Raw genomic sequence first — 27,962 nt, forward strand, 5'->3', positions numbered from 1 at the left:
CTGGAAACGTCGGTAGTAACTAGCCATACCAAGAAAACTGCGCAACTCGGCCACTACAAGTAACTTGAAAGTGCTTTTCCATTACGACAAGCCCGCTTCAAAGATGTAGCAGAGAGCATAACAACTGGTGGTTGAACGCCCTCGCCAAACCACACATCTTTAACGCCACCATACTCCAGCGAGATACGCTTAATGCTCCACTTTATCTCTGGATCCACCTTCACCAACCATGGCATCCCAAGAATGAGATCCACACGATGGATATCCGCGAGATAAAAAGTCTCCACAAGTGTGGTTTTGCCAACCAACACTTCCAGCCCCTCGACACAAGCATCGAAATGCTGAGCAAAGGTAGCTGCACCTTCCACTGTGTATGGAACAACTCCACGTGTGTTCAAGCAATGCTCCGCAACAAACTTTGCCGAAACAAAGTTGTCATCGCTCCCACTATCCAGTAAAATCCGCACTGGATCGCCACGGAACACGCCCTCCAGCATTAAAGCTGATTCACGCGTATCCTCGAGCTCCATCTTGTTCCACACACAGTTGAGTTGACGAGCAACGATCGAAAGTCTCTTCCTCCGACCGGAATGGTCGTTCTCGTCATCCTCACGCTGTAAAGCTTGCAACTTTTTAGTATATGACTTACCGTGAGAAGATGATTGGCCATTCTTCTTGTCCTGCTGCTTGTTCTTCAACTGCGGACAATCAGCCTTGTAGTGTCCAAGTTCGCCGCAATGATGACAACCCTGTCTATAATTCTTCACAAAGAACTTCTGCTTCTTGGACCCCTTTGCATCCGAGGTAGTCACCACTGACTTCAACTTGTGATGCTTGTTCCCATCCTTGTGTCCACGGCGATCATCACGACGATTCTCGACAGAAGGACTCCGCGACCGCTTGTGAGACTTGTGCTTGTCATTGTCAAGTCGATGAGCCGCATCAAAGAGCTCCTCCAAACTCTTTGTAGGCTGAGAATGACGCAAGTGTTGCCGCATGCTCTCACTATGTAGGCCATCAATGAAGTAGGACTTGTTCTGATCTGGATCCTTTGTTGGAACACGACAAATCAAGCGAGTAAGCTTCTCAATATAATCCCCGAGCGTCATTTTCCCTTGCTGGAAATGGCGAAGTTCTGTACGAGCATTCTCCATGTCGTAATGAGGGGCAAAACATAAACGGAAAGCAGCCTCAAACTCATCCATGGTAGACACTGGTGGTTTCTTATCCGCAACACGGGACTCCTCAAGCCAATTCCACCATCGAAGACCCGCATCACGCAAAACCATCGGAATAGCCACTAAAGCCTCTGCATCTGGAGTTCCTCTAGCAGCCAAGAACTTCTTCACATTAGCTAGCCAAGCAAGACACTCGTCCACACCACCATCACCAGAAAAGGTTGGAATCTTGAGTCGATCTACCAAAGAAGGCTTACTTGGAGCGCTACCCCGTCCAACCTCGAGTGCCTCAACACGCCCACGCATGGTATCCATCATGCCATGCATCTCGTCTTGCATCTCTTGCTGATTTTTATTAAGGGCTCGCAGCTCATGAACCACATCTTGAATGGTCCAAATCTCTGCAGCTTCGTCGGCACCATCGTCGGCACCACCATCGATGATAGGATTCCAGCGTTCAGCTTGGTCGGCCATCGCAACCAATTCTCTGATACCAATGTTATGATCCGGCGCAAAAAGACAAAGATCTAGTTGCCCTAGACTATGCTACGCCACCTCTTGAGGTTCCTCACCACCCAACCACCCCCGAGCTACCTCAAAAGCTCCACTGCGCCGCCGCTCCACTGTGAGCCCTAGGGTAGGTTAAGTCCCTTACCCTAACATGCCTTAATATACCCTTGAGCCTCCCTTTGACCGACGTTGACCACATAGTCAAAGCTGGCGCCTAACAACTGCGCTGATTGACATGTATGCCGCATGTGGCAGCTTGCGAGGCACAATTGGTGTGTTCCAAGGGATGAAGAAGAAAGATGTGGTGGCCTGGAAGTGCAGTAAGTCGCGGAATTGGATATTTTCTTGAGCCTCTCATCATCTTGGGATTGTTTGGAAAGAAGCCACTTTCGATCACACTGAGAGGTATGTTTTCCTCCATATCCATATTGTTTTTTTCCTTTTCCTTCCTTGTTTCTTTCTTCTTCATGTTTCGATTTCCAAGTCTCTTGGTTGTTAACTAGGATTCTTTGTGGCCTGTTGTAGCGCACCTGAATTTGGAGCCGAACTCCAAGCCCGTTGCGCTATGAAACGAGGGTCCGGTACAATCCCACGAGCACTAGCTCCCCGTATCCAGCACCTGCATGCAAAATGGTGTCAGACGGAGTCTGGCACAATTTTGGCATACCGGTGGCCTAACGCGAGGAGGAGGGTACTCCACCGACTAGAGCAGCGTGGAGCTTGGGATTAAACCCAAGCCGGACGTAGAACAAGGAGCGACACAGCTCAGCGGGAGCCAAATTAATGTCTTAGGTGGTCGGACATGCATTCCAACCACTATCCCTACTATACATTTGGAACCCCCCATAGCACCCCCCCCCCCCCCCCTTTGAGGAACACACGCTTTGGGCTTTCACCCCAAGCCTCCCTTAGTACCAGGAGTTAGTCTCTGGGACAAGCTCGAAACTTACTAAATATGGAATGGCGCTAGATTGTGAATTTGGACATGGAACGAACACCATTGTGTTCGGGCCAATCTCTACATTCCATAGATATGCCAAATGAGCGAATCTAAGCACTTTCCATAAATAGCATTTGGGACCGAAATGAGACTAACACAAAGGGCGTGATAGCGAGGGTGTTTGGCAGACACGGTAAGCTATCATCCGGCGATATTGAGGGACTAGTCTCAATATGCGAGGGTTCTTGCCAAGCCAATGCAAAACAGAGCAAAAGAGAACTAAAATGCTGGGCCAAGTATGCTTGGCAAAATAGACACTTAGGAATTCCGTCCTTATGCTCATCCGGCCAAGTACAGATGCTAAGTCTAGTTTACTAACACTTGGACAAGAGGGGCCAATAAAGGGAACCAGAAGTACCGACCTCCTGCCGTCATGGCAGTAAGGAGAGAGTGCCCGTAAGGACTGGTCGACAAGTATCTTTCGATACCCGAAGTCACATTCGTGACACTCTCCCCCCCTTGGGGAAGATCGACGTCCTCATCGATGCATACCTGAGTATAGCAAACCGTCAAGGAAACAACTCCGAAAGTTAATAGTAAGCACACTATGTGGGAAACGCACCGACTTAAATGAGTTATGGAATGACCTCTCCTCTACGTCTAAAGATGTTAAGACTCAGACACCCTCCAGCCGTCGCTGACAAGGAAATGACTAATAGAGTTAGCCACCCTTGCTGCTCCGAGTACCACTCGGCTTACAAAGGAATGATACATCCCTGCCCGCAGGGATATAGGGAGAAGGCCAGAGGCCCAATGTCCCTTGAGCAAGAAATCAACCCCGTCGGGAAGATTTAGATAACTACTATAAACTGGCAGATTAAGTTGTTTACACGACCACGCCCCTTTTGAAAATGAGTCATCGAGGGAGAGGTGGGGACTTGTGATCAGTCTGTCAGGAATCCCCCAATTCTTGCCACATTCCTGACTCTCGCCGGATTCCTGACCTGCAGACCACATTCCTGACTCTCGAGACACTTCTCTATTCCTGACTCTCGAGACACTTCCCGATTCCTGAGTCTCGAGACACATTCCTGATGATGATGTGGCGCCTCCTCGACCTCAGCTGTATTTAGGCCGTCCTCGATCCAAGAGTGGTGGAGCTTCATCAACCTATAGTATATATAGGTTAGCCTTGTTCCATTTCTCCATAATCTGAATCAACACCAGTCTAAGGCCTCTTCTTTGTTTTCACTAGCTTTTTCTCTTTGTCTTTAGCATTTTCTAGTCTTGATCTTGTTGGGGGTCTTGACAGTTTGATTCAGATTGTGTTTTTTGCTTTTCTTTTAGCTTATTTTGATTATTTGATTGCCTTTGTCTTTTTCCCCCCTTCTTTTCTTTCTTCTTGCCAATGGAGTCTCTAAGGCATCCTGATTTCTTTGCCGAAGTCCTTGCAAAAATCCAGTCTGAGAATACCGAGCTGAAGGCGACCCTTCTTCGCATGCAGCAGGAGCTTGCTTCACTTTTGGCTCAAGGATCCAGCAAAGTTCCTGAACCGAAGGTGAGTTTCCCGGCGAAAGTTTCAGGCAAGCGTTCGGAGCTTCGTGGATTTTTGAACCAAATGGAGCTAATCTTTGCACTTCAACATCGGCGGTACCCCACTCCCGAGTCTCAAATCAGCGCGATTGGGACGTTGCTCGAGGGTGCAGCTTTGTCATGGTTTTCTCCTCTTCTGGAGAAGAGCATGAAAGGGGTCGTGGTTCCGGAGCTGATGGATCTTCAATTGTTCAAAGAGAAGCTCGAAGCATGTTTTGGCGAGACGGATCGGGTTCGGGCTGCTACCACAAAGATGAGACGTCTCTCTCAGGGGTCTCGTCCTGCCTCGATCTACGCTGCAGAGTTCCAACTCCTTGCCTTGGACACTCAGTGGGATGAGCGGGCCCTGATTGACCAATTTCGTTTCGGCCTCAACAACGGTGTCAAGGATTTGTTGCTCACCATGGAGGATCCCAAGGACCTGTCGGACGCCATCAACAAAGCTGTTCGATGTGACAATCGTCTCTTTGAACGTCGTCAGGAAAGTCGCCGCGCCGCTGTTTTTCCGTCCCAGACTCAGGAATCCCAGCTTGAGTCTTCGGGGCATAGTCCTGAACCTACTGCTCCGGTCCCGATGGATATTTCTGGTACTCCCCGACTCATTAGAGGGAAGTTGAGTCCTGCTGAGAGGCAACGTCGAATATCTCATAATCTTTGCCTCTATTGTGCTGATCCTAATCACAAAGCAGCTGTGTGTCCCAGGAAGCCTCCCCAATTGCTCGAGTTCACTCTGCCTCAAAGTCCACCTCTGTTGCAGTCGGGAAATGACCCTGTCCAAATAGAGTAGGAGCTGTCTGTTTGGACTCCCCAAATAAAAATCACTTTTCTTCTTTATCAAGCTCCTCACCACCTTTCATCAAAGCCACCACCAATTCCTGCAACTTCCGCGTCCCATGTCTCCTTTCTTTCACCGGACAATCAGGACTCAAGGCTTTGGCGCTACTGGACTTGGGTGCAACTTCCTGCTTCATGGACACGGACTTTGCTGCCCAACATCACGTTCCTCTTTCTCCTACCATACGGGATCTGAGGGTTGAAGGCATCGGCGGGCATTTTGTGTCTCCATCTTCTGGACTTAGGGAAACGTTGCCCGTTCGAGTACACATCGGGTCCACCGTCACCGATATTGCCTTCAACATCATCAATAGCAAGTCCTCCTCTGTGGTGCTCGGTCTTCCTTGGTTCCAACTACATCAGCCTCAGATTTGTTGGAAGGACTTACAGCTCATCTCTCCCACATCACCATCTCCCACGGCTTCCCCTAGTGTTCATCGAGTCCGAATCAAGAAAAGTTCCCTAAACTCAAGTCGGGGTTCTGTTCCTGACTCTACGAAGTTTTCATCCTCTTCTTTTTCCTCTCTTCCATCTTACACTGGACAGTATCCTCGTCTCATCATTCCATTTAGTCGTACCCCTCCTCCTATCTCCATAATCACTATGAAAGAACTCCTTCATGAAGAACCTCTTTTTCTTTTTGCTTTGCATGTTTCTCCTGTCAGTCTTCCTGAGAAGTATCATGATTTTGGGGATGTGTTTGACAAGAAAAAAGCTAGTGTACTGCCTGTTCATCGGCTTTATGATTGTCCCATTGATTTACAGGAAGGAGCGTCACCTCCGTGGGGGCCTATCTACGGGTTATCCCTGTCCGAGCTTAGGGCCCTCAAAGAGTACGTGGATGAGAACCTTGCCTCGGGCTACATTCAGCATTCGCAGTCCCCGGCTGGAGCGCCTGTCTTCTTTGTCAAGAAGAAGGATGGGAGATTGCGGCTAGTCATCGACTACCGAGGTTTGAACAAGGTGACTGTTCGGAACCGTTATCCACTGCCCTTGATCTCGGACCTGTTGGAACGCCTCGGCGGTGCCCGCTTCTTCACCAAGATCGACCTCCGTGGAGCATACAACCTGATCCGGATCCGGCCTGGTGATGAATGGAAGACTGCGTTCCGAACCCGCTATGGCCACTTCGAGTACACTGTCATGCCATTTGGCTTGACAAATGCTCCAGCGGTTTTCCAACACATGGCGAACGATATTTTTCGGGAGTTTCTTGATCAGATGGTGATCGTCTACCTCGATGACATCCTCATCTACTCAAAAACTCAGGAGGAGCATGACGAACATGTTCGCAAGGTGCTAGCGAAGCTGCGAGAACACGGCCTATACGCGAAGCTTGAGAAATGTTCCTTTGATCAGCAGTCTGTGGAGTTCCTTGGGTACATTGTCACTCCTGAGGGTATCACGATGGATCCTGCTAAAATCAAGACTATTCTCGAATGGGAGCCTCCACAATCCATGTCGGATGTTCAGGTTTTCCTTGGCTTCGCCAACTTCTACCGCAAATTCATTGATCACTACTCTGACATTGTCCTTCCTCTCACACATCTCACTCGCAAGGATGTTCCCTTCTCTTGGTCTGCTGCTGCCCAGCAGGCCTTCGACACACTCAAGGCGGCCTTCAGTTCTGCTCCTGTCTTGATCCATGCTGATTCCTCACAACCTTTCTTCATCGAGGCTGACGCCTCCGACTTTGCCATTGGTGCTGTGCTGTCTCAACTCGGAGCGGATCACAAACTTCATCCGGTCGCTTTCCATTCTCGGAAATTCCAGCCTGCGGAGATCAATTACGAAATCCACGACAAGGAGCTCCTTGCCATCGTGGATTCCTTTGGAGAGTGGCACCATTTCTTGGAGGGGGCGAGCCATCAAACAACAGTCTAGACAGATCACAAAAATCTCAAGTACTTTGCCACTTCCCGAGTTTTAAGCCGTCGTCAAGCAAGGTGGGCACAATTCCTGAGTCGGTTTGACTTTGTTATCAAGTACAGACCTGGAAAGTTTCAAGGCCTTCCTGATGCTCTTTCAAGGCGCTCCTATCTCAGTCTCAGGCCTGGTAATCCTGCCTTCGATCAACAGGATCAAGTTATCCTCGGTCCTGATCGGCTTCAAGTTATGGCAATTTCGCTGGCCCCTCAGGACTCCTCCTTGATGGATGCAATCAGAAACGATCTTCAATCCGATGATCTCGCTAGCGACATTTTCCCCCATCTTCAGGCTGGACACCCAGTGACTCCCGACTGCCGGCGATTTGACGAGTTCGAGTTCTTAGATGGCTTATTGTACCGTGGGGAGCAGCTTTACGTTCTTGAAGGTGATGCTCGAAGGTTGGTCCTGATGGCATGCCACGATAGCCCGACTGCTGGTCACTTCGGCATTGCAAAAACCTATTAGCTAGTTGCACGGGACTTTTGGTGGCCTCACATGGACGACTACATCAAAGCTTTTGTTACCTCCTGTGACACTTGTGCCCGGAATAAGGTACCTCGCCACCTTCCTTCAGGTTTGCTTCGTTCCCTTCCGGTCCTTTCAGGTCCTTGGGAATCCATCTCTATGGATTTCTTGAGTGATCTTCCGAGTTCTGGAGGCTTCAACAGCATTTTAGTCGTGGTGGATCGCTTCACAAAGATGGCGCACTTCTTGCCATGTACCAAGGAGTTTTCGGGTGAGGACATGGCAAAACTGGTATTCAGGGAAATTTTCCGACTTCATGGGATTTCTACAGATGTGGTTTCGGATCGGGGGCCTCAGTTCATCTCTCATTTCTGGCAACGGTTTTTGCAGCTGCTTGGAGTGAAGGCCAACCTCTCTTCGCCATATCATCCTCAAACTGATGGGCAGTCCGAGCGAACGATTCAGACGTTGGAACAATTCTTGAGGTGCTTCATCAACTATCATCAGGATAACTGGTTCGATATCCTTCCCCTTGCTGAGTTCTCCTATAACAACTCTGTTCACTCATCTCTTCGAGTTTCCCCCTTCTTTGCGAACTCTGGCCGAAATCCCCGATTCAATCTCTCACTTCCTTCTCCATCTGAATCCTCTCGTTCAAATCCCCGCTCTGAGGCATTTATCTCCAACCTCCAGGAAATCCACAACTCCATCTCCTTCCACCTCCATCGTGCTTAGGAATCTCATAAAACATTTGCCAATGTCCATCGTCAGGATTGTCCCCCTTACAATATCGGGGATAAAGTCTGGCTCCTCAGGCGAAATATCTCCACCACCAGGCCCTGTCCAAAACTCGATTTCAAATGCCTTGGTCCTTTCCCTATCACTGCCATCATTAATCCTGTCACTTATCGCCTTACACTTCCCTCCTCATATCAAATTCACCCCGTTTTTCACTCCTCTCTCCTTGAGCCTTATATTCCCAGTCCTATTCCAAATCGGGTCATTCCTCCGCCTCCACCAGTGCAACTCGAGGATGGGTCTGAGTACAAGGTTCAGGACATCCTTGATTCCAAGATTTCACGGTCTAAACTCTATTATCTGGTGGACTGGAAGGGTTACGGACCTGAGGAACGCACTTGGGAACCTGCGGACAACCTGATTCATTCTCCTGACCTTGTTCAGGACTTCCACCGCCGCTATCCTTCTCATCCCAGTCCTCATTTTTTTTCTCCATCTCCCATCCCTCGCCGCTCATCTCATCCTCCTCTTTGTTCTCGTTCACATCCTCGTTCCACTCGTTCTTGAGGAGGGGGTGCTTTCAGGAATCCCCCAATTCTTGCCACATTCCTGACTCTCGCCGGATTCCTGACCTGCAGACCATATTCCTGACTCTCAAGACACTTCCCTATTCCTGACTCTCGAGACACTTCCCGATTCCTGAGTCTCGAGACACATTCCTGATGATGATGTGGCGCCTCCTCGACCTCAGCTGTATTTAGGCCGTCCTCGATCCAAGAGTGGTGGAGCTTCATCAACCTATAGTATATATAGGTTAGCCTTGTTCCATTTCTCTATAATAGTTATCCCCATAGTTATGGATTGGACCCATGCACCGAAGTGCCGAAGTCAGCCTGCCAAAGCTGACCCAAGTACAAACGAACGATAGAAACGACACTTTGATTTATAGAAATATATTACTTTATTAATTTGCAAGATTTATTACAAGATTTTACAAAAGCTACCTTATATTACTATTCTCATACTCCGTGACAAGCTCACAGGCATGTGTAAGATTACTATGAGGCTCCCAAGTTGATTCACAAGTTGGGTAACCTTTCCACTTAACTAGATACTCTCGACGTTTGGCACGTTTAAGCCAGCGCGAATCCAAAATAGCTTCGACTTCATACTCAGGTTCACCATCCACAACGTCTGGCGGTGGACGAATCTCCCATTGACGTGCAACATCCATAGTATAAGGTGCCAATAAATTGGCATGAAATACATTATGAACATTGGACATCTCCGCAGGCAGATCCAACCGATAGGATACATCACCAAGACGTTTTAACACCCGATAGGACCCAACATATCTCGGCAAGAGCTTCCGAGACAAAGAACCCTTAATGTTCAAGTTTCGGGAAGATAGCCACACCTGATCTTCCACTTGATAGGATACATCCCGACGATGCTGATCCTTATCACGTCGATACCTATCTTGAGCTTTGCCCATCGCCTCAGTTGCTCTAGACCAACCTTGACATAGCTGCTCCACATAAGTCTCAACGGCCGGGACCAACACTTCGGACATTGGTTTCGGTACAACAATCTGTTGGGGAACCCCACGAGCATTTCCTTGCAGCATCTCCCATGGAGAACAGCCTATAGTGCTGTGAAATGTGTTGTTATAACAGATTTCTGCTGTATCCAAATGCTCAACCCAGTCGCGTTGGTCCGCCGTGACATAGTACCGCAGATAATCCTCAACTTGAGCATTCATGCGTTCGGTCTGCCCATCAGTCTGAGGATGATAAGCCGTACTAAACTTCAACTTAGTACCAAACAGCTGGAACAGTGTGCCCCAAAACTTCCCCGTAAACCTCGAATCCCTATCCGAGATCATCTCTTCGGGAAGACCACGAACCCACACTACTTCATGGAAAAAGAGCTTTGCTGCTTGTTTCGCATTCACTGTTCCCACAGTTGGAATGAAGTGTGCAATCTTCAACAACCGATCCACAACCACCATCAAAGTATCATAACTCTTAGACTTCGGCAAGCAAGTGACGAAATCAAGTGTCACACTTTGAAATGGCCATGCCGGTGCTGGAATGCACTGCAACTTTCCAGCCTGCTTCTCAGCTTTTCGCTTACATTGCTGGCATATAGGGCAGGAACGGACATAGTCCGCTACATCACCTTCCATACTAGACCAGAAAAATCCCTTTTTCAATGAAGCCAGAGTCTTTCGCTTTCCACCATGTCCCGCTGCCGGAACATCATGATGTTCCCGCAGAAATAATTGCTGAAGATCCTTAGAGGGAAGATACAATCTTTCTTGCTTATAGAATATAAGCCCATCCCGAACTGAGAAGTGAAGTTTCGCATTAGTGCGACTAGCAACTTTTGCTGCTTCGCTACCAGGGCTCTGCTTCAACAACCCCGCACGGCATAAGATTGCCTTCGCCAATGGATCACTTCCATACGACACTCCAACCCAACCTGGTGAGCCCGAACGTCTTCCAACCAGTCCGAACTTACTGCCGACATTGTCGGGAATTGAGCCTGATGACTTAACGCATCCGGAACAATATTGTCCTTACCAGGTTTATATATGATTTCAATATCATATCTAGCTAGCTTCTCTTGTCTCCAGTGTTCCAGGGCCGACACTATAGCAAACATCTCTTTCTCATGCGTTGGCCATCTTCGTTGGGTTTCATCCAATTTCTTGGAATAGAACGCAACGGGACAACCATGTCACCTTAGCATAACACCAACCGCTTTGTTACAATCTTGCTGTAACACGGCACCAAGAGCATATCCAGATGCATCACAATGCACTTCAAAGGGTTTATCAAGATCTGGGATCCTGAGAACAGGAACCGTAGTCAAGATCTCCTTCAATCGTACAAAAGCACGCTGACAAGCTGGTGTCCAATGAAACGGAATACTACTCTTCGTCAACTCAGTCAACGGAAGAGCAATTCTTGCAAAATTGCGGACAAACTTGCAATAGTATCCCGCCAAACCGAGAAAGGAACGAACATCTGATACAGTGGTCGGGATTTCCCAGGACTTCACCGCTTCCACTTTCTTTGGATCGACTTCAATCACGCCACCACCAACTATATGTCCGAGAAAGTTTACACGCAATTTGCTTTCCTTAGCATACAGTTTGTGTTCCGCAACTTCTGAAACACCAGCTCCAAGTGTTTCAAATGATCCTCCAACGTCTCACTGAAGACTAGAACATCGTCAATGTATAGGACAACAAATGCGTCCAAATAATCTCCAAATATTCTATCCATCATAGTGCTGAACGTTGCTGGAGCATTGCATAACCCAAACGGCATGACAAGGAACTCATAAGATCCATACCGAGTCTTAAAGGTTGTCTTCTCCACATCCTGATCCGCCACCCGTATCTGATGATACCCGGACCGCAAATCAAGTCGCGTAAAATACTTAGCCTTTAAGAGTTGGTCAAACAAGTCATCAATGGGAGGCAAAAGATAACTGTTCTTGACCGTGATCTTGTTAAGTGCCCAATAGTCAATACACATCCTCATAGTTCCATCCTTTTTCATAACAAAAAGGATTGGTGCTCCATAAGGTGACTTGCTAGGTCAGATATGACCTTTGTCAAGAAGCTCTGTGAGTTGCTTCTTGAGTTCAGCCATCTCCTTGATGTTCAACCGATATGGAGCTTTCATGGGTGGTTTAGAACCCGGAATAACCTCAATCCGATGATCAACCTCACGGCTAGGGGGTAGCTCTGGTGGCAAATCCTTCGGGAAGATATCCCGATTCTGCGCCAACAACTCCAATATCTTCTTTGGTACAGGATCAACCCCGTCGCCAATTCGAACAGAGTCACCCACACTCTCAGCTTCCATCACTTGAACCCAAAAGGTCCAACATCCCCTCTTAGTTGCTTTTTGAGCGGCCCTCGCAGTCAGGAACTTTCCATCCCAATCCTTTGAGGAACGCTTTTGCAACTGGAAGGACACATCGGGTCGTCCTTCGGACTTCAACATGATACGACTTTGTCCAGCACCATAAATCCCTTTTATATACTTGTTGAAGAAATCCATACCAAACACCATCTGAAAATCTGGTATTTTCAACACTACCAAGTCCACTCTTTCTTTCCACTTGGATATCTTTATTGGAACATCACTTACAAACTTTCTGGCTACTTGCCCATCTTCCGCAAACCGGAAGTGCATAGGCAACATTTGCTCAGCATTCAATCCTAACAACTTAACTAAGTCTTCGGATATCACGTTGTGCGTAGCTCCTGTGTCAATCATCACTCGGATTCGGTGTCCACGGACAAAGCCTACCAAATACATCAACGGATTAGTGTTTGCATTGACTGCAAGAAAAGCTTGGGGAAAGCAACGAAAGTTACTCACCTCTTGCTCCTCATAGTCTGCATTGACCAACTCGTCAACCCCTTCAGCCTTATCACCACCGTCTGCCCTCATGACATTAACTCGAGACTTTGTCTTATGCTTGTTGGGACAATCCGAGGACCTATGTTCTGACTCTCCACAATGGAAGCAATGACCCACACTACCCGTTCCGCTAGGAGCAGGTTTTGCAGGTTGCTGCTGCTTGTACCCACCAGGAGGAGGAACAGAGGGCCTAGGACCAGAAGAAGCTGTTGGTGGTCTCCAACCACCACCACCTTTGTTAACTGTTGCTTGTGAGCGACCAGGGTGGAACCTGCTTTCCACCCTCTGTTTCCGATCACCTTATTTATTTCCAGAATTCTTATTCTTATCCGAGTTACCAGCATACGGTTGCTGATATTGTTCCATGAGTGAGTGACTAAAGGCAACTTGCTGCGCTGCCTCCTTACACTCCAGGTATGTCTTCGGCTTAAACTTCAAAATCTCATTATGAGAAAATGAACTTAAACCCTCCAAAAAATAACTCCGAGCATCTTTGTCACTCATATTTACAATCATAATGCACTTCTGAGCAAACGCATTAACGTAATGCATGAGATCCCCTCGCTGCTTTAACCGCCGCAGCTCCGCGCGAAGTCTCAGACCAAAATCATCCGGCAAGTATTCCTTACGGATACAAGACCGCATCTTGGTCCAACTTCTAGTCTGCCCTTTTTCAGCACACACTTGGCGCCACCAAGTTTTGGCATGATCGATGAGAAATGATTGCGCGCACACAACTTTCATACGATCATCTACATCTGCCGCTATGAAGTAGTTCTCCATATCGTAGACCCAATCTTCCAAAACCTAATAGTCCCGCATGCCTCTGAAGTTGGGTGGTTTCGGAGGCTTGAACTTTGAAACTCGTGCAACCGGGGGTGGCTGCAGAACTTCATCATCCTCAGAACTTGAAGAGGAGTCTGGTTGCTAGGCTTAGCTGGTTTAGCTGCCTCAGCTTCTTTCTTCCTCTTCTTGTTCTCCTTCTTCAATTTGCGAATCTCCTTTCGCAAATTCTCGATCTCGACTTCCTGAGCCGTACATTGCAACGCCGCAGCATTTGGCTCTTCCTCTTCTGACTCAGCCTCTGCCTCTTCCGCAACATCTCTGATACCAAATGTATAGTAGGGATAGTGGTTGGAATGCATGTCCGACCACCTGAGACATTAGTTTGGCTCCCGCTGGGCTGTGTCGCTCCTTGTTCTGCGTCCGGGCCAAGTATGCTTGGCAAAATAGACACTTAGGAATTCCGTCCTTATGCTCATCCGGCCAAGTACAGATGCTAAGTCTAGTTTACTAACACTTGGACAAGAGGGGCCAATAAAGGGAACTAGCAGTACCGACCTCCTGCCGTCATGGTAGTAAGGAGAGAGTGCCCGTAAGGACTGGTCGACAAGTATCTTTCGATACCTGAAGTCACATTCGCGACACCTGTGACAAGCATTACAAATGACAGTAGGGATCCCTGCGTCGACACCTTTCACACAGCAACACTGCCAAAATGCTTAAGCACTTTGGTGTTCTAATTGAAGGCCTAGAACTCAAGGTTGTTACCTGCGGAGCTCCTCCCTTGGGCGGCAGTGAAGTCGTCCTTAAAGTTCCCATTGTCCCCAAGAGCCTCACGGTCAGTTTCTCCAAACTCCTCTTCTTTTCTTTCTCTCCTCGCTAAGAATCCTTCACCAGGCTGCTACTGTAAGCGACTAATTTTTCCATTCTACTTTAGTCACTTAACCACACCTCCGACCACTTGGAGGAGTCTCATTCACAACCTCCATAAGTCCCATTCAGGACTTGGGGCTTGCTATCCCCGAGAGTGGCATCCATGCCACTCAACCTTTGCACTTGGTCCAAGTGCTCCACGTGTCCGATCCCAAGACCGACACCCAAAGGTACCACTGACATCTCGGCCCGTTACGCTAAGGCCATGCCCACTCACTTTTGCTGCACTAGTGGTCCAATACCACTTGCATCACCATCCCGTCTCTCCAAGACTGGGCCATGTGTCCACGAGTGGTCATCCTAGATCCACTCCTTAGCATCCTTAGGATGCCCACAGACCTGGGGAATCGCCTTCCCCAAAGTCCCTTTGTCAGTTCCTACCAAGTCCCTTTCTGCCCCTGGCTGTGTTTGCCAACACTGCCACTGGATCGAGGCCCACAGGCCCGACCACTAAGTCCCATGGTCCTTTGGGACTTCCTCACCACACGACTGTGTCCTTGGTCACTACCCCAGAGGACTGCTCCTCTCCCTTTCCACAGTCTAGGCCTTTGGGACAACATTTCGGAACACCGTGGCCTTACGCGAGCCACCTGGGTACTCTCCCCGCCTTTCGCCTTTAGGTGCTCTAGCCATGGGCTTAGAGCGAGGTTCCATTGAGCCACACCTGGTATCCAAGTAGGTAGTGCCACCCTCACTTGGACTGGGAGCATCGGCCAATCGATCTCCCGGGGAACCTAGAGCCGGCTCTTGAACACTTCACCAAGCTACCCCGCTTGTCGGTCCGTGTTCACTCTAGTCTTGGACTTCCCAGTGGGCAGCTCATCACCCAACACTGGGTCCGGCCTTCCTGGGCCAAACTGGCCTTTCCTGGCCAAACTGGCTCCACTGCAGTCCTCCCCCTACTATACTTTTGGGGCTCACCAAACCCCCCAGGGTCTGGGAGACGAACGCTTTGGGCTTTCACCCTCTCAGGCTCCGGACTCGGACTCGGACTCGGACTCGGACTCGGATTCGGACTCGGACTCGGGCTCGGGCTCGGTCTCGGCCTCGGCCTCGGTCTCGGTCTCGGTCCCGATCTCGGTCTCGGTCTCAGTCTCGGTCCCGGTCTCGGTCCCGGTCTCGGTCCCGGTCTCGGTCTCGACTTCGGACTCCATCTCGGACTCCATCTCGGACTCCATCTCGGGTCCATCTCGGGTCCATCTCGGACTCCATCTCGGACTCCATCTCGGGTCCATCTCGGACTCCATCTCGGACTCCATTTCGGGTCCATCTCGGGTCCACCTCGGACTCCATCTCGGGTCCATCTCGGACTCCACTTCGGACTCCAACTCGGGTCCATCTCGGGTCCACCTCGGACTCCATCTCGGACTCCATCTCGGACTCCACTTCGGACTCCAACTCGGGTCCATCTCGGGTCCATCTCGGACTCCACTTTGGACTCCAACTCGGGTCCATCTCGGGTCCATCTCGGACTCCACTTTGGACTCCAACTCGGGTCCATCTCGGACTCCATCTTGGACTCCATTTCGGGTCCATCTCGGGTCCACCTCGGACTCCATCTCGAGTCCATCTCGGACACTCCCACGTGTCATGTGTTGGTCCTTTTGGGTCCCTTTTTGGAGCCTTGCCTTTTGCTCGCTTCGTGCTCGTTCCTCGAGCACTTCGTTGGGAGTTCCACTCCCGCTCTTGACTTTTCAAGTCGGAGCTTTTGGTCCAAACGTGTTACGCTCGTTTGGCTTTCGCTTCAGCCACTACCATGTGGCGCCCTTCCGGCTCCACTTTGGGGCCTAGGGATTTTGTGTCTCACAGCTACATGGGTGGACGAGGGCATGGTGAAACGTATCTGAGGAGTAAGTTACTCCACACACGTCTCACCTCATATGGCCAATCGAATGTGGCGTGCTAAATCGCTTGCTCCCCAACATGTACATCTTTACTGATCACTACACTGGTTCGGAGTCCGGGAAGTAAGTTCCATGATTTTGTGCTGCAAAGTAAACTTTTTTCATCTTGCTTCCTTTGTCATGGCACAGATCTCCAGGCTATGGGATCTCACTGGTGGCAGAAACGACCACCGGCTGCATTTTAAGCTCCGAGTGTGCGGCTACGCATTCAGGAGCATCTGAGCTCCAGCTTCTAGAGGACCTGGGGACGCAAGCAGCCATGTCCTTGCTACAGGAGATAAAGCTGGGAGGAGTTGTAGATTCAACTCACCAGGTATCTATCTGTGAAGTTGGAAAGGAAAGAAGGTGATCTCACAAACTTTCCTGTTTGCCATACAGGGTTTGTTGTTCATCCTCTGTGCTCTGTGCCCGGAAGATGTTTCTAAAGTCAGGGTTGGTAAGCTCTCTTCTTACGGTATCAAGACGCTACAACACATCAAAGAATTCCTGGGAGTGCAGTTTAGTATCAAGCCTGACCCGGCGATAGGCACGGTTCTACTTACGTGCATTGGAAGTGGCTTCCAAAATCTCTACAGGAAAGTTTCATGAGTCACTAGGGCCATAGCTCTAACAAAAGGAAACCGAATCAGTTACATGGAACTTTTTCTTACCACGCTAGAAGCCATCGGTCTTTTCTAGCAGCAGCGCGTCCACTCTCCTTGATGTGCACAGCAATTTGAGCTGCAGCCTCAAACTCCAGCCAGCCATCCATGACGATCATCTGCCTCTCATCGTCATCATCTACTGATGCTCCCACTGAAGATAAGAAGCTGGAATACACTTTGGATGTGTTCACTATGTCCGTCACTACCAGCTGGGCGCTCTCGAAGTCCGGATGGCGGTGAGCTCCTGGAGGAACTTGAGCATGCAGCTGAAGATCGAGAACATTTTCCCATTAAATGTCTCCCGCATCAAACGTTGATGTCTTTTAGTGACTCAAGAACAGCATGAGGCGTGGGCCTTTTAGACACAATCAGTCGAAAAAGCGTCTTAACCTGCAAAGAATTCCAATGAAACCAGTTCCAGTTAATAAGGAGACACTTTGTATCTCCCGAACTATTTTTTGCTGTATATCCTGATGAAAATGGCAGTAAGAGGTGTGAGAAAAATTCCAAGTTGAACTAACTCACAGTGAAACCCTGCCTCCCCCCCACCGCAATATAGACTGTAGTTCAAAGTTCGTTACTTGAGAACAAAGAGTGAAAAATAAGTCATGATGAGAACTCCCCAAATCTCATGAACCGCACAAATCTAACTTAATTTTTCACAGGCATTTTGCACAGGCATCTGCCTATCCTCACTCAAAAGTAGTCACTTTACTTTTAAACCACATTAGATCAAAAGTGAAAAAGATCAAAATGTTGAAACCATATTAGAAGTTAAAAAGTAAGGTTTATTACTAGATGATTAGGGTTTCTCTCAAACAGACATCATTTTTTGGCTAAATCACAACTGTGGGGGGCTTTAACAATAAAATTACATATTATATTTTTATATGTAGCCTTAGTTATTTATAATTGTCAGAAAAATCTACGATAATGTATGTAGTATTTGATTAAACAATAATATTTTAAAATATTTTTACTAATTTATAGTATATAATACTATGGAATATAAGATTTGAATTTATTATATATATTTACAAATACTTATTTTTTTGATTGGATCTAGGTAGTAATATATTAATGTTCCTAAAAACTTATTGTTTTATATTTTGAGTAAAACTTATAATTAATTAATGTTTTGCAGTAATTATTCTCTTTTATTTGTTTTTAATTTTTTATTTGTCAATTTGTTTCTAAATATATTCATATTTCTAAATAATAAATTTGTATATAATATTTTTATGAATGAATATATTTTGTTCTAAATAGTTATATTATCAAGTTTACAAGAATTTATTTTTTTGTCATCTAGCATTTTCTAGGCATAATTCTCTCAATTAAAGTGGAATATAATATTTGTTGTTTTAATACTATTCCAATTTAGTTTTTAATATATTAAAGAATCAAAACAGTATTTTGCTAATTACACAGCATATGCTGGGCAAGTGCTAGTATATTGTTATAATACCCTTTTTCAATTGGAGAGAGATAAAGTGCACTACAATATAAAGAATGAATTATTTTTATTTTTGCAATTCCTTGATATCAATAATATATTTATGAATATTTTTGCATTTTATGCTTGAGTGCTCAAGATAGGTATATTTATTGGGGTTTAGACTTATATACAAGAATGGATGGACTAAATTTAATCCTTAATAGTCTATATGCTATAGTACTATAATTAATGTATTATGTAGCCAGGGTAATACACACACAGATATATATATATACATATACACACATATACACACACACATAAATCTTACACATTTAAATTAAATAATTTTCATCTTTAATAAAAATATTTTTCACATTGTCCTACATTACAACCATTCTTATGATTTTTGTATAATTTTTATCATATATCGCTGTGAATAAGTTTAAATTTTTTAATGCTTGGGTGAAATAATTTAGAAATAGTAATAAATCTTGTTTAGAAGTGTAAAACAAAACTCTAAGTTATAAAAAAAATTTAAATGATCCAAACCATTTTAGAAATTGGATAGTATATAGAAAATATTAATTATAATTTTTAACTACTATTTCATTATTTTGCACTTCAACTTTATTGATATTTTGTATAAATTGAATTTTTTATCTTAGAATGTACTAAAGTAGTGGAAAGAGAAAAAATTAATGGCCTTTAGACACAAAACAAATAATTTATACATTTTAAGCACTTCTAAAATTTTAGGTGACAAATGGAGTTACTGAATTTTATTAAAACTATTATCATTTTTTATTTTCTAAAGATGATTCAGAGGAGTGACAAAAATATAGTTTTAATGGTTTCAAAACATAAACACATTATTTATACTAATTTAACTAAGAAAATTCAAATTAGAAAAAGTTGAATGGCAGAAAAAATTACAACCATTAGAATGAAGAATATTCTAAAGTTACAGATAAATTTCTTATAAAATATTAATAATAATGACGTAAGTAAGATTTCTTTTATAGGCATGTCCCACCCGATCGTTCAGTTGCAAACTAAATGTCTTAAGGAACATTAGCTTTATACAGGAAATTATAAGGTATCATAATGAGTATGGATAGGCATTATATAGTCATGTGTTGGTTTGGAATCACAAACTAAGATCAAGGCTTTGGATTTAAAGGGTCCCATAATCAAGTAGTCAAGGAAAGGTCCAAGCCAAGCACTCACAACATGAAATAAGTTAATATTAACGAGGTCAAAAGTACACTAAAGGTTCACACTTTCACTCGATAAAGTTGTCCAGCTTACACTAAAGTTTGTTTAGCAAGCTTGCTTACTTGGCCATCATCTCTTGAAATGCCTTTGATTTTACACCACCATCAAAGAGTTGCAAGCGACACAAGGCCATGACTTCCAAAGTGTCACTGCATTGTTAGTAATATAGAAAAAAACATTTTACACAAAAGAACTGCTGTTCATCTTTTAATTTCCACTTCCACAATTTTTCTTGTGCTTCTTTCATCTTGCACTAGATGAAAGCCTCCTCAATAGGACTGTTTGCCATCTTTCTGTGAGAAGGCCTAAGTAGAGGGCTCTTGGAACTGGGCAAAGCTTCTTAGCTCTTTTAACATGCATGACATGCCCAGGCTCTTTCCATGTGAGGTACCTCGACTTATCATAAACCTGTGCGCTATTTAGTATGCTCCAAATATCTTCCACACTGGCTACTTTGCTGCATCCAGAGTTTTTCTCAATGCTGTATCAAGAAAAATCTTCTTGACAGCTTCCTTTGCTTCTCTCTTGATTCAAGGGATTGTCAGGACTGAGACTGACACCCCAGAGTTCAAACGCTGGGCCAGTTTTAAACCAACACATCTGTATAGAGAGGAACTTTGTCTTGTAAAATCAAATAAAAACAAATATTGCACTCATGATAACAACAACAGCTTATATCATGAATATTGATTCATATGAGATTTCAGAAAAAAAAGGTGCTTATTAAATAATAATGAAAAATCTATAAGATGACCAAAATAAACTTGCAATTATCTATATAGGAATCAAGCCCAAAAGATTATAAGAATTTTAAAGAATCATTGTATTGGATTTAGCAGATTTGTGTGAATTATTTTTAAGTTGCACTTTTTCTATTTATTATAAACATATACATTTATGGAAAGGAGTTAGTGCAAATTTTTTCTCTTTTTTACCAATTAGTAAATAATCCCCTAGTGAGCATCATGAATTTATAAAAACAACTTACAAAGCTAAACAAATTAAAGACATGCAAATATCTTGGCAAGTACTTTCATTAACATCTACATTAAAAATGCCATATTTTTTAAAAGTAAGAATGATAATATGTTTACTTTCCATTCTTTTTTCAGCCCACTAGATGAAAAAAACATATGGAGCTGAATTAATGTATACCAAATTCCTTGGGCATCATTGATTTTCTTTACAAAAAAAAAAGCAAATAAAATGAACTCAATATGGAAAGCAATCAACAGGCTATTACAATAATAGTTCCATCATCCATCACTCAAAGGAAGGGAAGTTACATATAAGCAAAAGCAAATCTTCCCCCACTCTGTTTAACAGAGTCTAATGAATGTTCATTCTTTCTTAACGATACTTTTTGAAATAAATGGGTAAGAATCAATGGATATTATTTTTTTTCCGAATGCTCAAAATCTAAAGCTTCCAACCTATATGTTTATATTTATACTTATCTAAAATTTTAAAGAGTTCAGTTTAGCTAGCTTAAACTTTAGTCAGAGAAGTGAACTCGATCAACACCATGCCATCACAACTCCACTGGTTATTCTCAGGATAGTTGTTCTTGAATGCCACAAGGTCACCTTAATTTTGAGGAGCCACAAGCTGAGTAAATAGAAACGTCAAAACTGTGTCGGTGCTGAAGGGTCAAATGCAAGAGGTCATAAACCCTCATGCCAATTTTTATAAAACCAATCGTACAAGCAGTTCCTGTGCATAATCAAGATGCCCGACTTGGGCACTATGGTGGAAGTGTATAAGTAGCGAGCATTACATTCCAGCAGGCAGGATCAAGCTCTGGCATTCTTTCAAATAATGGCAATTACGTTTTAAGTAAAATTTACATCATGTGGAACACTGGAGTCTTGGTGAAAAACTCGGGGCGAGGAATCCAAGCATCGCTGTTCGCCCGTTCCAGCGCTCCGCCATGGCTCTAAACGGCCCAATTGATCTACTGTCGGGGCTCTCGCCCTTAAACATGGGCACCAGCGACGCGTACGCGAAAAGCTGTGCCACCGTTAGGAAATGGAAAAGACCAGTGCTCCCCGGAGAGTAGAGCTGCTCCGCCACCGTTTGTCCCGTCATTCGCTCCATTGCGGATGCCCACACCAATCCAACCATTGCCTGTTTGACAAGTTCACGTTACTTACTTGGTTGATCTAGAAAAAAACGCGAAGAAAAATCACCACTCGCTTACCAGTCTTCCGTTGATCGTTTCCGGGCCGGCTCCATCGAACGCCATCAAGCTGGGGAACGATCGATCGCCAGTCTCTGGTCGCCTCTCGACCTCTGGCCTGGGATAGAATGATCCGGACGATGGGACGGCTCCAAACACGGAGCGCTTCTCCGACTCGTTCTCGGCCTGGTTCTTGAGCACCTCCTCGCGGGTTATCTCCTTCTTGGTGCCGTCGAGAACGCCGCTGATGCCGCCATCGCCACCATCCCTTGATTTGTTCGAGGACGCTCTTACTACTACTAGATTTCTTGTCCCGATGGAGCTTGTGGGCGATTGCGATTGGACATGAAGCTTGTTGGAGATGAGCGAGGAAGAAGAGAGAGCTGTGATGCTGCTGCCTGAGACGAGTGCCATTGTTTTGAGCTGCAAGTTAGCTAGCAAAAAATTCAACTGTTCAATGAATTTACAATGAGCTACTTTCTTTTACGTTTGAGATAAATGGGCACACAGATATTTATACGGTATGGCCGAAGGCGAAACTTCTCTAGAGAATGCAAGGTGTGATATTTTGGGCTTTCGTTTCGTTTTCCAATCGAATTCGTACACGGGGATGCTCTTTTGTCTGCACAATAAGCGTGTTAATGTAATGCCGTTAGAAAGACTCGAGTGCTCGTCTAGTGCATCAAACATGACTATCTCCCCGGTATCACGAAGAAAAAAACGCAAATTTCAAGACTACTTTCAAACATTAAACAAGATGAAAAAAAGATTTTGTAATCCACTTGAGAGCTGGTTATCTAGTGTGGATTTGGCAAAGCTTCATTCATATACACATTTCAAAGGGATTCTCAGTATTGTTGAATGTTATGTAATCACATATTCAAGTTCTACTAAAGGAATTCCCTCTTTCTGATGATGTTATATATGCTCTAACTTCTCAAGATCAGTCTTCTAAGTTACCTTCATCTAACAAAAACATCTTTCACAATGCACTCAATTTGCTTATGTTTAGAAAAATTGAGGATAACATATAACTCAAAGACAAAGAAAACAAATGCACTTTCTAGTCATTATTCCTTATTTTGTGATGGGAAAAAGTCCAATAATGGCAAGCTAACTCATTCTTGCAAACAATCACAATAACTTTAGCTAATGAATGCAAATATAGAGCTGTTTTGTTGGGAGTTGAGTAAGCTTTGTGTTTGGTGTCAAGCATCTTTACATGCACTTGGGTTTTTTGCTTCTTTCCAAGCAACTAAGTGGGAGGGTTCAGCTTCAACATTTTGGATTGCAAGTTTTTCATAAGAAACTACCTTAACGGGACATGGTTCGCCCATTAACTTGATCTAGCCATTGGTAGCCATCCGATGAAGTCAAGTTTTCTGCCAGAACGTGGCTGACAACTGCCAAAACCCAGTTGCCAGTTGCCAGGTTTTGGAGAACCAGGCTACCAGCTGCCAATTCTGGAGAACCCTTTTATCCTCAAATAACATTTTTCCATGTATCTGTTAACAGTCTCGCCACAGCTTGTTAAGGCCATTCCATGGGCACGGGCTTGCTCGTTCCCTCCAGAAGTCACTCGCCAGGGTAACACCTGGGGGCGGGAACATGCTCACATTACCTGGGAACTCCTTCATCACCTTTTAGCTCAATTGTCATCTTGGAGCATTGAGCATGTTCCTTACACATCAAATGATGTTGATGATATGCTAATGTAGCAAGGGTTGTGGACAACTAAGAGAATCTATCCCACAGATTGCAACACAATAATGAACTTGATTAAATTGAAGGTGCAAGTCTTATTGGCTGAATTGGCAACAATTCTTTTGGATTTGCCGATTAAAAATAATGAGCCAAAGTTATTGTTTGCTAGGAAGGAGTTGACATTGAGGAGAGGAAAGTATTACAAGATTTCCTTGGTGAGTTTTTAAATGTTTTTGCATGAGACTACTTGGAGCTGAAAGGCATTTCACCAAACATTATTATCCACAATTGAAGCAACTCAATCCTCTTCTTGAGCCATTGGTTAAGAAAAAAGTCCACAAATTGATAAGGAAGGCACATGCATTCCTTTTCCCACCAATGTCAAAATATATTTTCTGTCAATTTTTCTGAGTTACAAAAGGATTACATGTAACACAGTGATTGGTATGAGACAGGAGGAGATATTTGCTATGGAAGAAGCCACATGAGATTTCTTTTAAAATATGAGCCTAAGCTTTGTCAATAGGGACAACATCACTTTTCTGGTATATCCAAAAAGTGATTTTTATCACTGTTGATCAGATTAGATTCCTTTATTGAATGACAGCTCCAACTAGGTTGACAGATTCAACTTCTCACTACAAATTATCAAGTATTTTTCAAAGGTATAACTTGTTTATTCAAAATATATAGACATCTTTAGAGTCACTGCAACACCTGTTTAAGCACGGGACCTTCCTAATGTTTTCTAAGCTAAGTGATAAGTTTATTTGGCACCACCATAGCATGACCATGGCTGATAATTAATTGCAGCTCACTAGGAGCTTGGTGGAGAGTAGTTACAAGCTGTTTTGCCGAGGTGTTGTTGTGGAAGTAGTGCCATGATGCTGCAAAGATGATGCTTAATGTCAACATCTAACTTACTTTCTTGGTCTTGATCCTGGAAGTTTTGGAGTAATTCTAGTACTGGTCAATTCCAGAGGTAGAAGCATTAGGCTCTGATGCAGTAGCGATAGAAGTGTCGATTCTAAATGATTGTGGGCTAAATTTTATATGGTGTGAACCCAGTGCAATTTTCAGCACAATCATCCTTCATCACACTTGACAATGCTAAGAGTACAAGGCAATGGGCAGATTTCTCTTGTCCTATGAGCAATGTGATTCTTGGACTGTATGTCTTCTCTAATCCATGGCTTTCACCCACAACACCCAATGAACTTCTTCTCTTTCAGCTAACATGCCTGTTATTAATTAGCCAACATGATTTTTATTACTGAGCCTGGGATCCAACAGTCAACAAGCCTCCCCACTATCACTTTGTATATATAGAGCTTTATATATATAGACGAGCGCCAGTTCCGGGCGGAGCCGGAGCCCTAGAAAGCGCTTGGCCAAGCCGGCCGAGGATTCCAGCCGCTTGCACGTCAGCCAGCTCTCGAGGAATGCGAACGAGTCCCATCTCAAGGAGATTTTCGGTAGGCTCCCATGGGTTCTAGCGCGAAACTTTGATCTTTTTGCTTTGTGTAGGGAACTATGGGGATATTATTGCTGTGGATCTTGCGATGGACAAGACGGTAAGGATAAAGAACACTTCTTCCTGACAGCATTCTCGCGTAGGCTTCTCTTTTTTTTCTTCTAAATTTCCCCTCTTTCCAGGTGAATCTTCCAAAGGGATTTGCGTACGTGGATTACAAGAGCAAATCGGATGCTGAAAAAGCTCAACAGTTCATGGATGGGGTTGGCATTCTTTTTCTTTCTTTTCTTTGTTTTTTTTTTCTGTGTGTGGGACTTACACTTTTTTTTTCCCTTGTTTGTAGGCTCAAGTCGATGGACTCGTCATCAGTGTAAAGCTCACAAGAAAGGTATCCCCGGCACGAGGGGTGTTTCCAAAGCGAGACGCTGCGCCACCGCGACGAAGGCCACCAGCTTCGTCGCCGGTAAGGCGACGGTCACCTTCACCAGGATTCCGAAGGCGACGGAGGTCTCCAAACAGGTAAATTTTCTCTCGCCCGTCCTCATCGTGATTCTAATGCGCTATATGAATTTGCAGGAGCCCAATACGAAGGCCTATGGGTCGTCAGCGATCGCCAGCTCCTTACAGGCGCAGGTATGCAATAGAAAAGCTTTATGTGTTCTGAGGTTTTACCGCTGTACTATTCGCAACCAGGTCACCACTTCCAGTCAGGCGAGGACGTACACCACCCCGGAGGTCTTCCCCAGTTCGACGTCGTTCAAGGACCCCTCCACCGAGGCGTATGCGCTCGCCTCCAAGGCGGATGATGCGATCGCGTTCCAGATCGCGTTCGGCTCCTAGAAGGTTTGTTGTCCTTGCTTCAAATTCTTGCTGGCTAACAGAATACTGTCTTTCCAGAGCAAGATCACCACCAAACAGGCGGGGCAGGTCAAGCTCCTACTCATCCGGATCTCCTAGTCCAGTGAGAAGAGTAAGTAGCTGTAATACTTCTCAATCCTGTTTTTGTTTTCTCACTGCTGCAAAAGCAGAGATCACCTGTCCGGGGGGGAGCAAGGAAATCTACGAGAAGCAGAAGTCCAAAGAGGTATCCTTTCGCTGTCTTCGCTTTCCACTAACTTTCTCTTTGATTGTAGAGCTACCAGCAGCAGTCCCAGCCGAAGTCCTGTTTCTCCAAAGAACACCAACCAGTAAGCTCTCAAACTGCAATCAATTCAGAACAAGAACAGTCTTAATTCTTGAGGTTGTGACAGGGCAACGAAAGCCAAGTGAGCTGCGGGCTGCAAAGTCGATTCCACAGCGAGTCCCTCAACCTCTCTGCCCAGCATTTTTCCTGCATTATTTATTTTTGTATAGGCATGTTTAATAGCCTGCTTGCTTGCTTGCATTCTTTCTTTTCGACTTACTGATAGTTTGTTTGCGCTTGAAATTGCATGGCTGTGTGCTTTTGTCGAGATAGACTTTTGATGAAATACAACCTCTCTTTTGGCTTGGAGTTCGAGAGCACGGCTTTTTCGCGTTTGTTTCCAACGCCTGTGGCTACAAAGGATAAAGGTTTCCACATTTTCACACCTCTGCTTCAGAAACACAGCTTTGTGGACACCTTTGTTTTTGGCATTGGTCCCAGTAAATTGTTCTTGTGCTTCCTGGCAGATGATAAGGAGCTTGAGAGATTGACACCTCTGAGGCAAACATCATCCACCCAGAGGCAAGCTTGAACACGTCCTCAACAATGGCATGGTTAACATGCTTTGTAAAGATTATGGTTTTGTTTACCTGCGCCATCTTGCTGGGCCTCTCGACGATCTAGTTAATCTGTGTCCAGAAGGCACGTCATTAAAATGTTAAACCGAATTCAAAGCACCATTCGGAAATCAACTTTGACTATGGGTTGACCGGGCAAGCAAGACTTTGTCCCAATTGTTTTGCACGAGGGAAAAGGTGGCTGAAGCAGTGGTGAAGGTGCAAATTCCAACTTCATCACGTCACTTTTGCAAATGTGCCACTTGGGCTATGTTGAGATGGTTGTTATTATTTTGCTAAGTTTCTATATGAAACCATGAACTATTTAGGAGGAGCCAGAGAACGTCGCCTTGAGCTGCCGGACCGCATTCTCATCAATAAAGAACGTCTTGACGAGCACCTCGTCCAGGATGTCCGATCCAAACATGGAGCTTGCAATGAGCTGGATGCCCGGTGACTGCGAATCCAGCGTCACCACGGCCATGGCGGTGGTGTTGCCAACGTTGAGCTGCCAGTGGATCAAACCCCGCGGGAAGATCATCACGTCGCCTTTGGAGATGACCCGAGCAAAGAGCTGGTTCTGGGTGGTGACGAATCCGGCGTACAAGCTCCCTTCCACGACGTAGATGATCTCTGAGCCTCGCGGGTGCGTGTGTGGAGGGATGAGACCGCCGGGAGCAAAGTCGAGCCTGGCTATGGCGAGGCCGAGAGTGTTGAGCCCCGGATAATCGTTGATGAAGCCAAATGTCGCCACGGCTCTCGATGGGACGCTGGTGTTTCCGGAGTTTCGAAGGCCCGAGAAGATGAAATCCTCGGTGGTGGTGTTGGCTGCTCGCTTGCAAGGGTAGCCATTGAGAGTGAGGTCCTTTGCGAGGTCGGCCACGCAAAAATCCTGGAGGGGATCGGGGTCGGAAGCTGTGATCACCTGGAAGATTGGTGCCGCAATGACGAGAAGTTGGAGGAGTGTGAACATCATCGTGTTTTTGAACTTGAGGAAACAAACGATCCTGAGAAGAATTAAAAGAAGAGTGGATCTCTTTTTTGAGAAGTACCTTGAGTTGTGAGATGGTATTTAAAGGATGGAAAGGCGTGGGTGGCAAGACAATGTGGAGGTTCCACGAAGGAGAAGTTGCGATAATCTGTGTTGACAATGTGGAAGGTCCTGTTTGACACGCCATGTTTTAGAGATGTTTTAGATCCACAAGTTCCTGCTTTCATGGATGCATTCTTTTTTGAAATAATCTTTGTACACG

The 27,962-nt window shown here is 45.4% G+C and overlaps 3 protein-coding genes and 1 pseudogene across 3 annotated transcripts; 2 read left to right on the forward strand and 2 right to left on the reverse strand.

The window, feature by feature from the left end:
* Positions 1-1,975: 1,975 nt before the first annotated feature.
* On the forward strand, positions 1,976-16,881 carry LOC9630691 (annotated as a pseudogene).
* Positions 16,882-16,898: 17 nt separating this feature from the next.
* LOC112348420 lies at positions 16,899-22,205 on the reverse strand. The gene is made up of 4 exons (XM_024680848.1): positions 21,813-22,205; positions 21,493-21,739; positions 17,287-17,366; positions 16,899-17,162 (listed from the first exon to the last, which is right to left on the reverse strand). Exons 1-4 carry the CDS (start codon positions 22,203-22,205, stop codon positions 16,899-16,901), a joined length of 984 nt encoding a protein of 327 aa, XP_024536616.1.
* Positions 22,206-22,314: 109 nt separating this feature from the next.
* Positions 22,315-26,461, forward strand: LOC9657920 (serine/arginine-rich splicing factor SR45). Its single transcript, XM_024680861.1, has 12 exons — positions 22,315-22,494; positions 23,307-23,378; positions 24,841-24,970; positions 25,023-25,069; positions 25,152-25,232; positions 25,313-25,488; positions 25,546-25,602; positions 25,663-25,812; positions 25,867-25,939; positions 25,998-26,053; positions 26,103-26,156; positions 26,220-26,461. Exons 1-12 carry the CDS (start codon positions 22,315-22,317, stop codon positions 26,236-26,238), a joined length of 1,095 nt encoding a protein of 364 aa, XP_024536629.1. The 3' UTR covers positions 26,239-26,461.
* On the reverse strand, positions 26,293-27,729 carry LOC112349084 (germin-like protein 1-3). Its single transcript, XM_024682818.1, has one exon. The coding sequence runs from the start codon at positions 27,683-27,685 to the stop codon at positions 27,035-27,037; it is 651 nt and encodes a 216-aa protein (XP_024538586.1). The 5' UTR covers positions 27,686-27,729; the 3' UTR covers positions 26,293-27,034.
* Positions 27,730-27,962: the final 233 nt, after the last annotated feature.

The sequence above is a fragment of the Selaginella moellendorffii genome, unplaced genomic scaffold, assembly GCF_000143415.4.
Source record: "Selaginella moellendorffii unplaced genomic scaffold, v1.0 SELMOscaffold_1, whole genome shotgun sequence".
Classification (NCBI taxonomy): domain Eukaryota; kingdom Viridiplantae; phylum Streptophyta; class Lycopodiopsida; order Selaginellales; family Selaginellaceae; genus Selaginella; species Selaginella moellendorffii.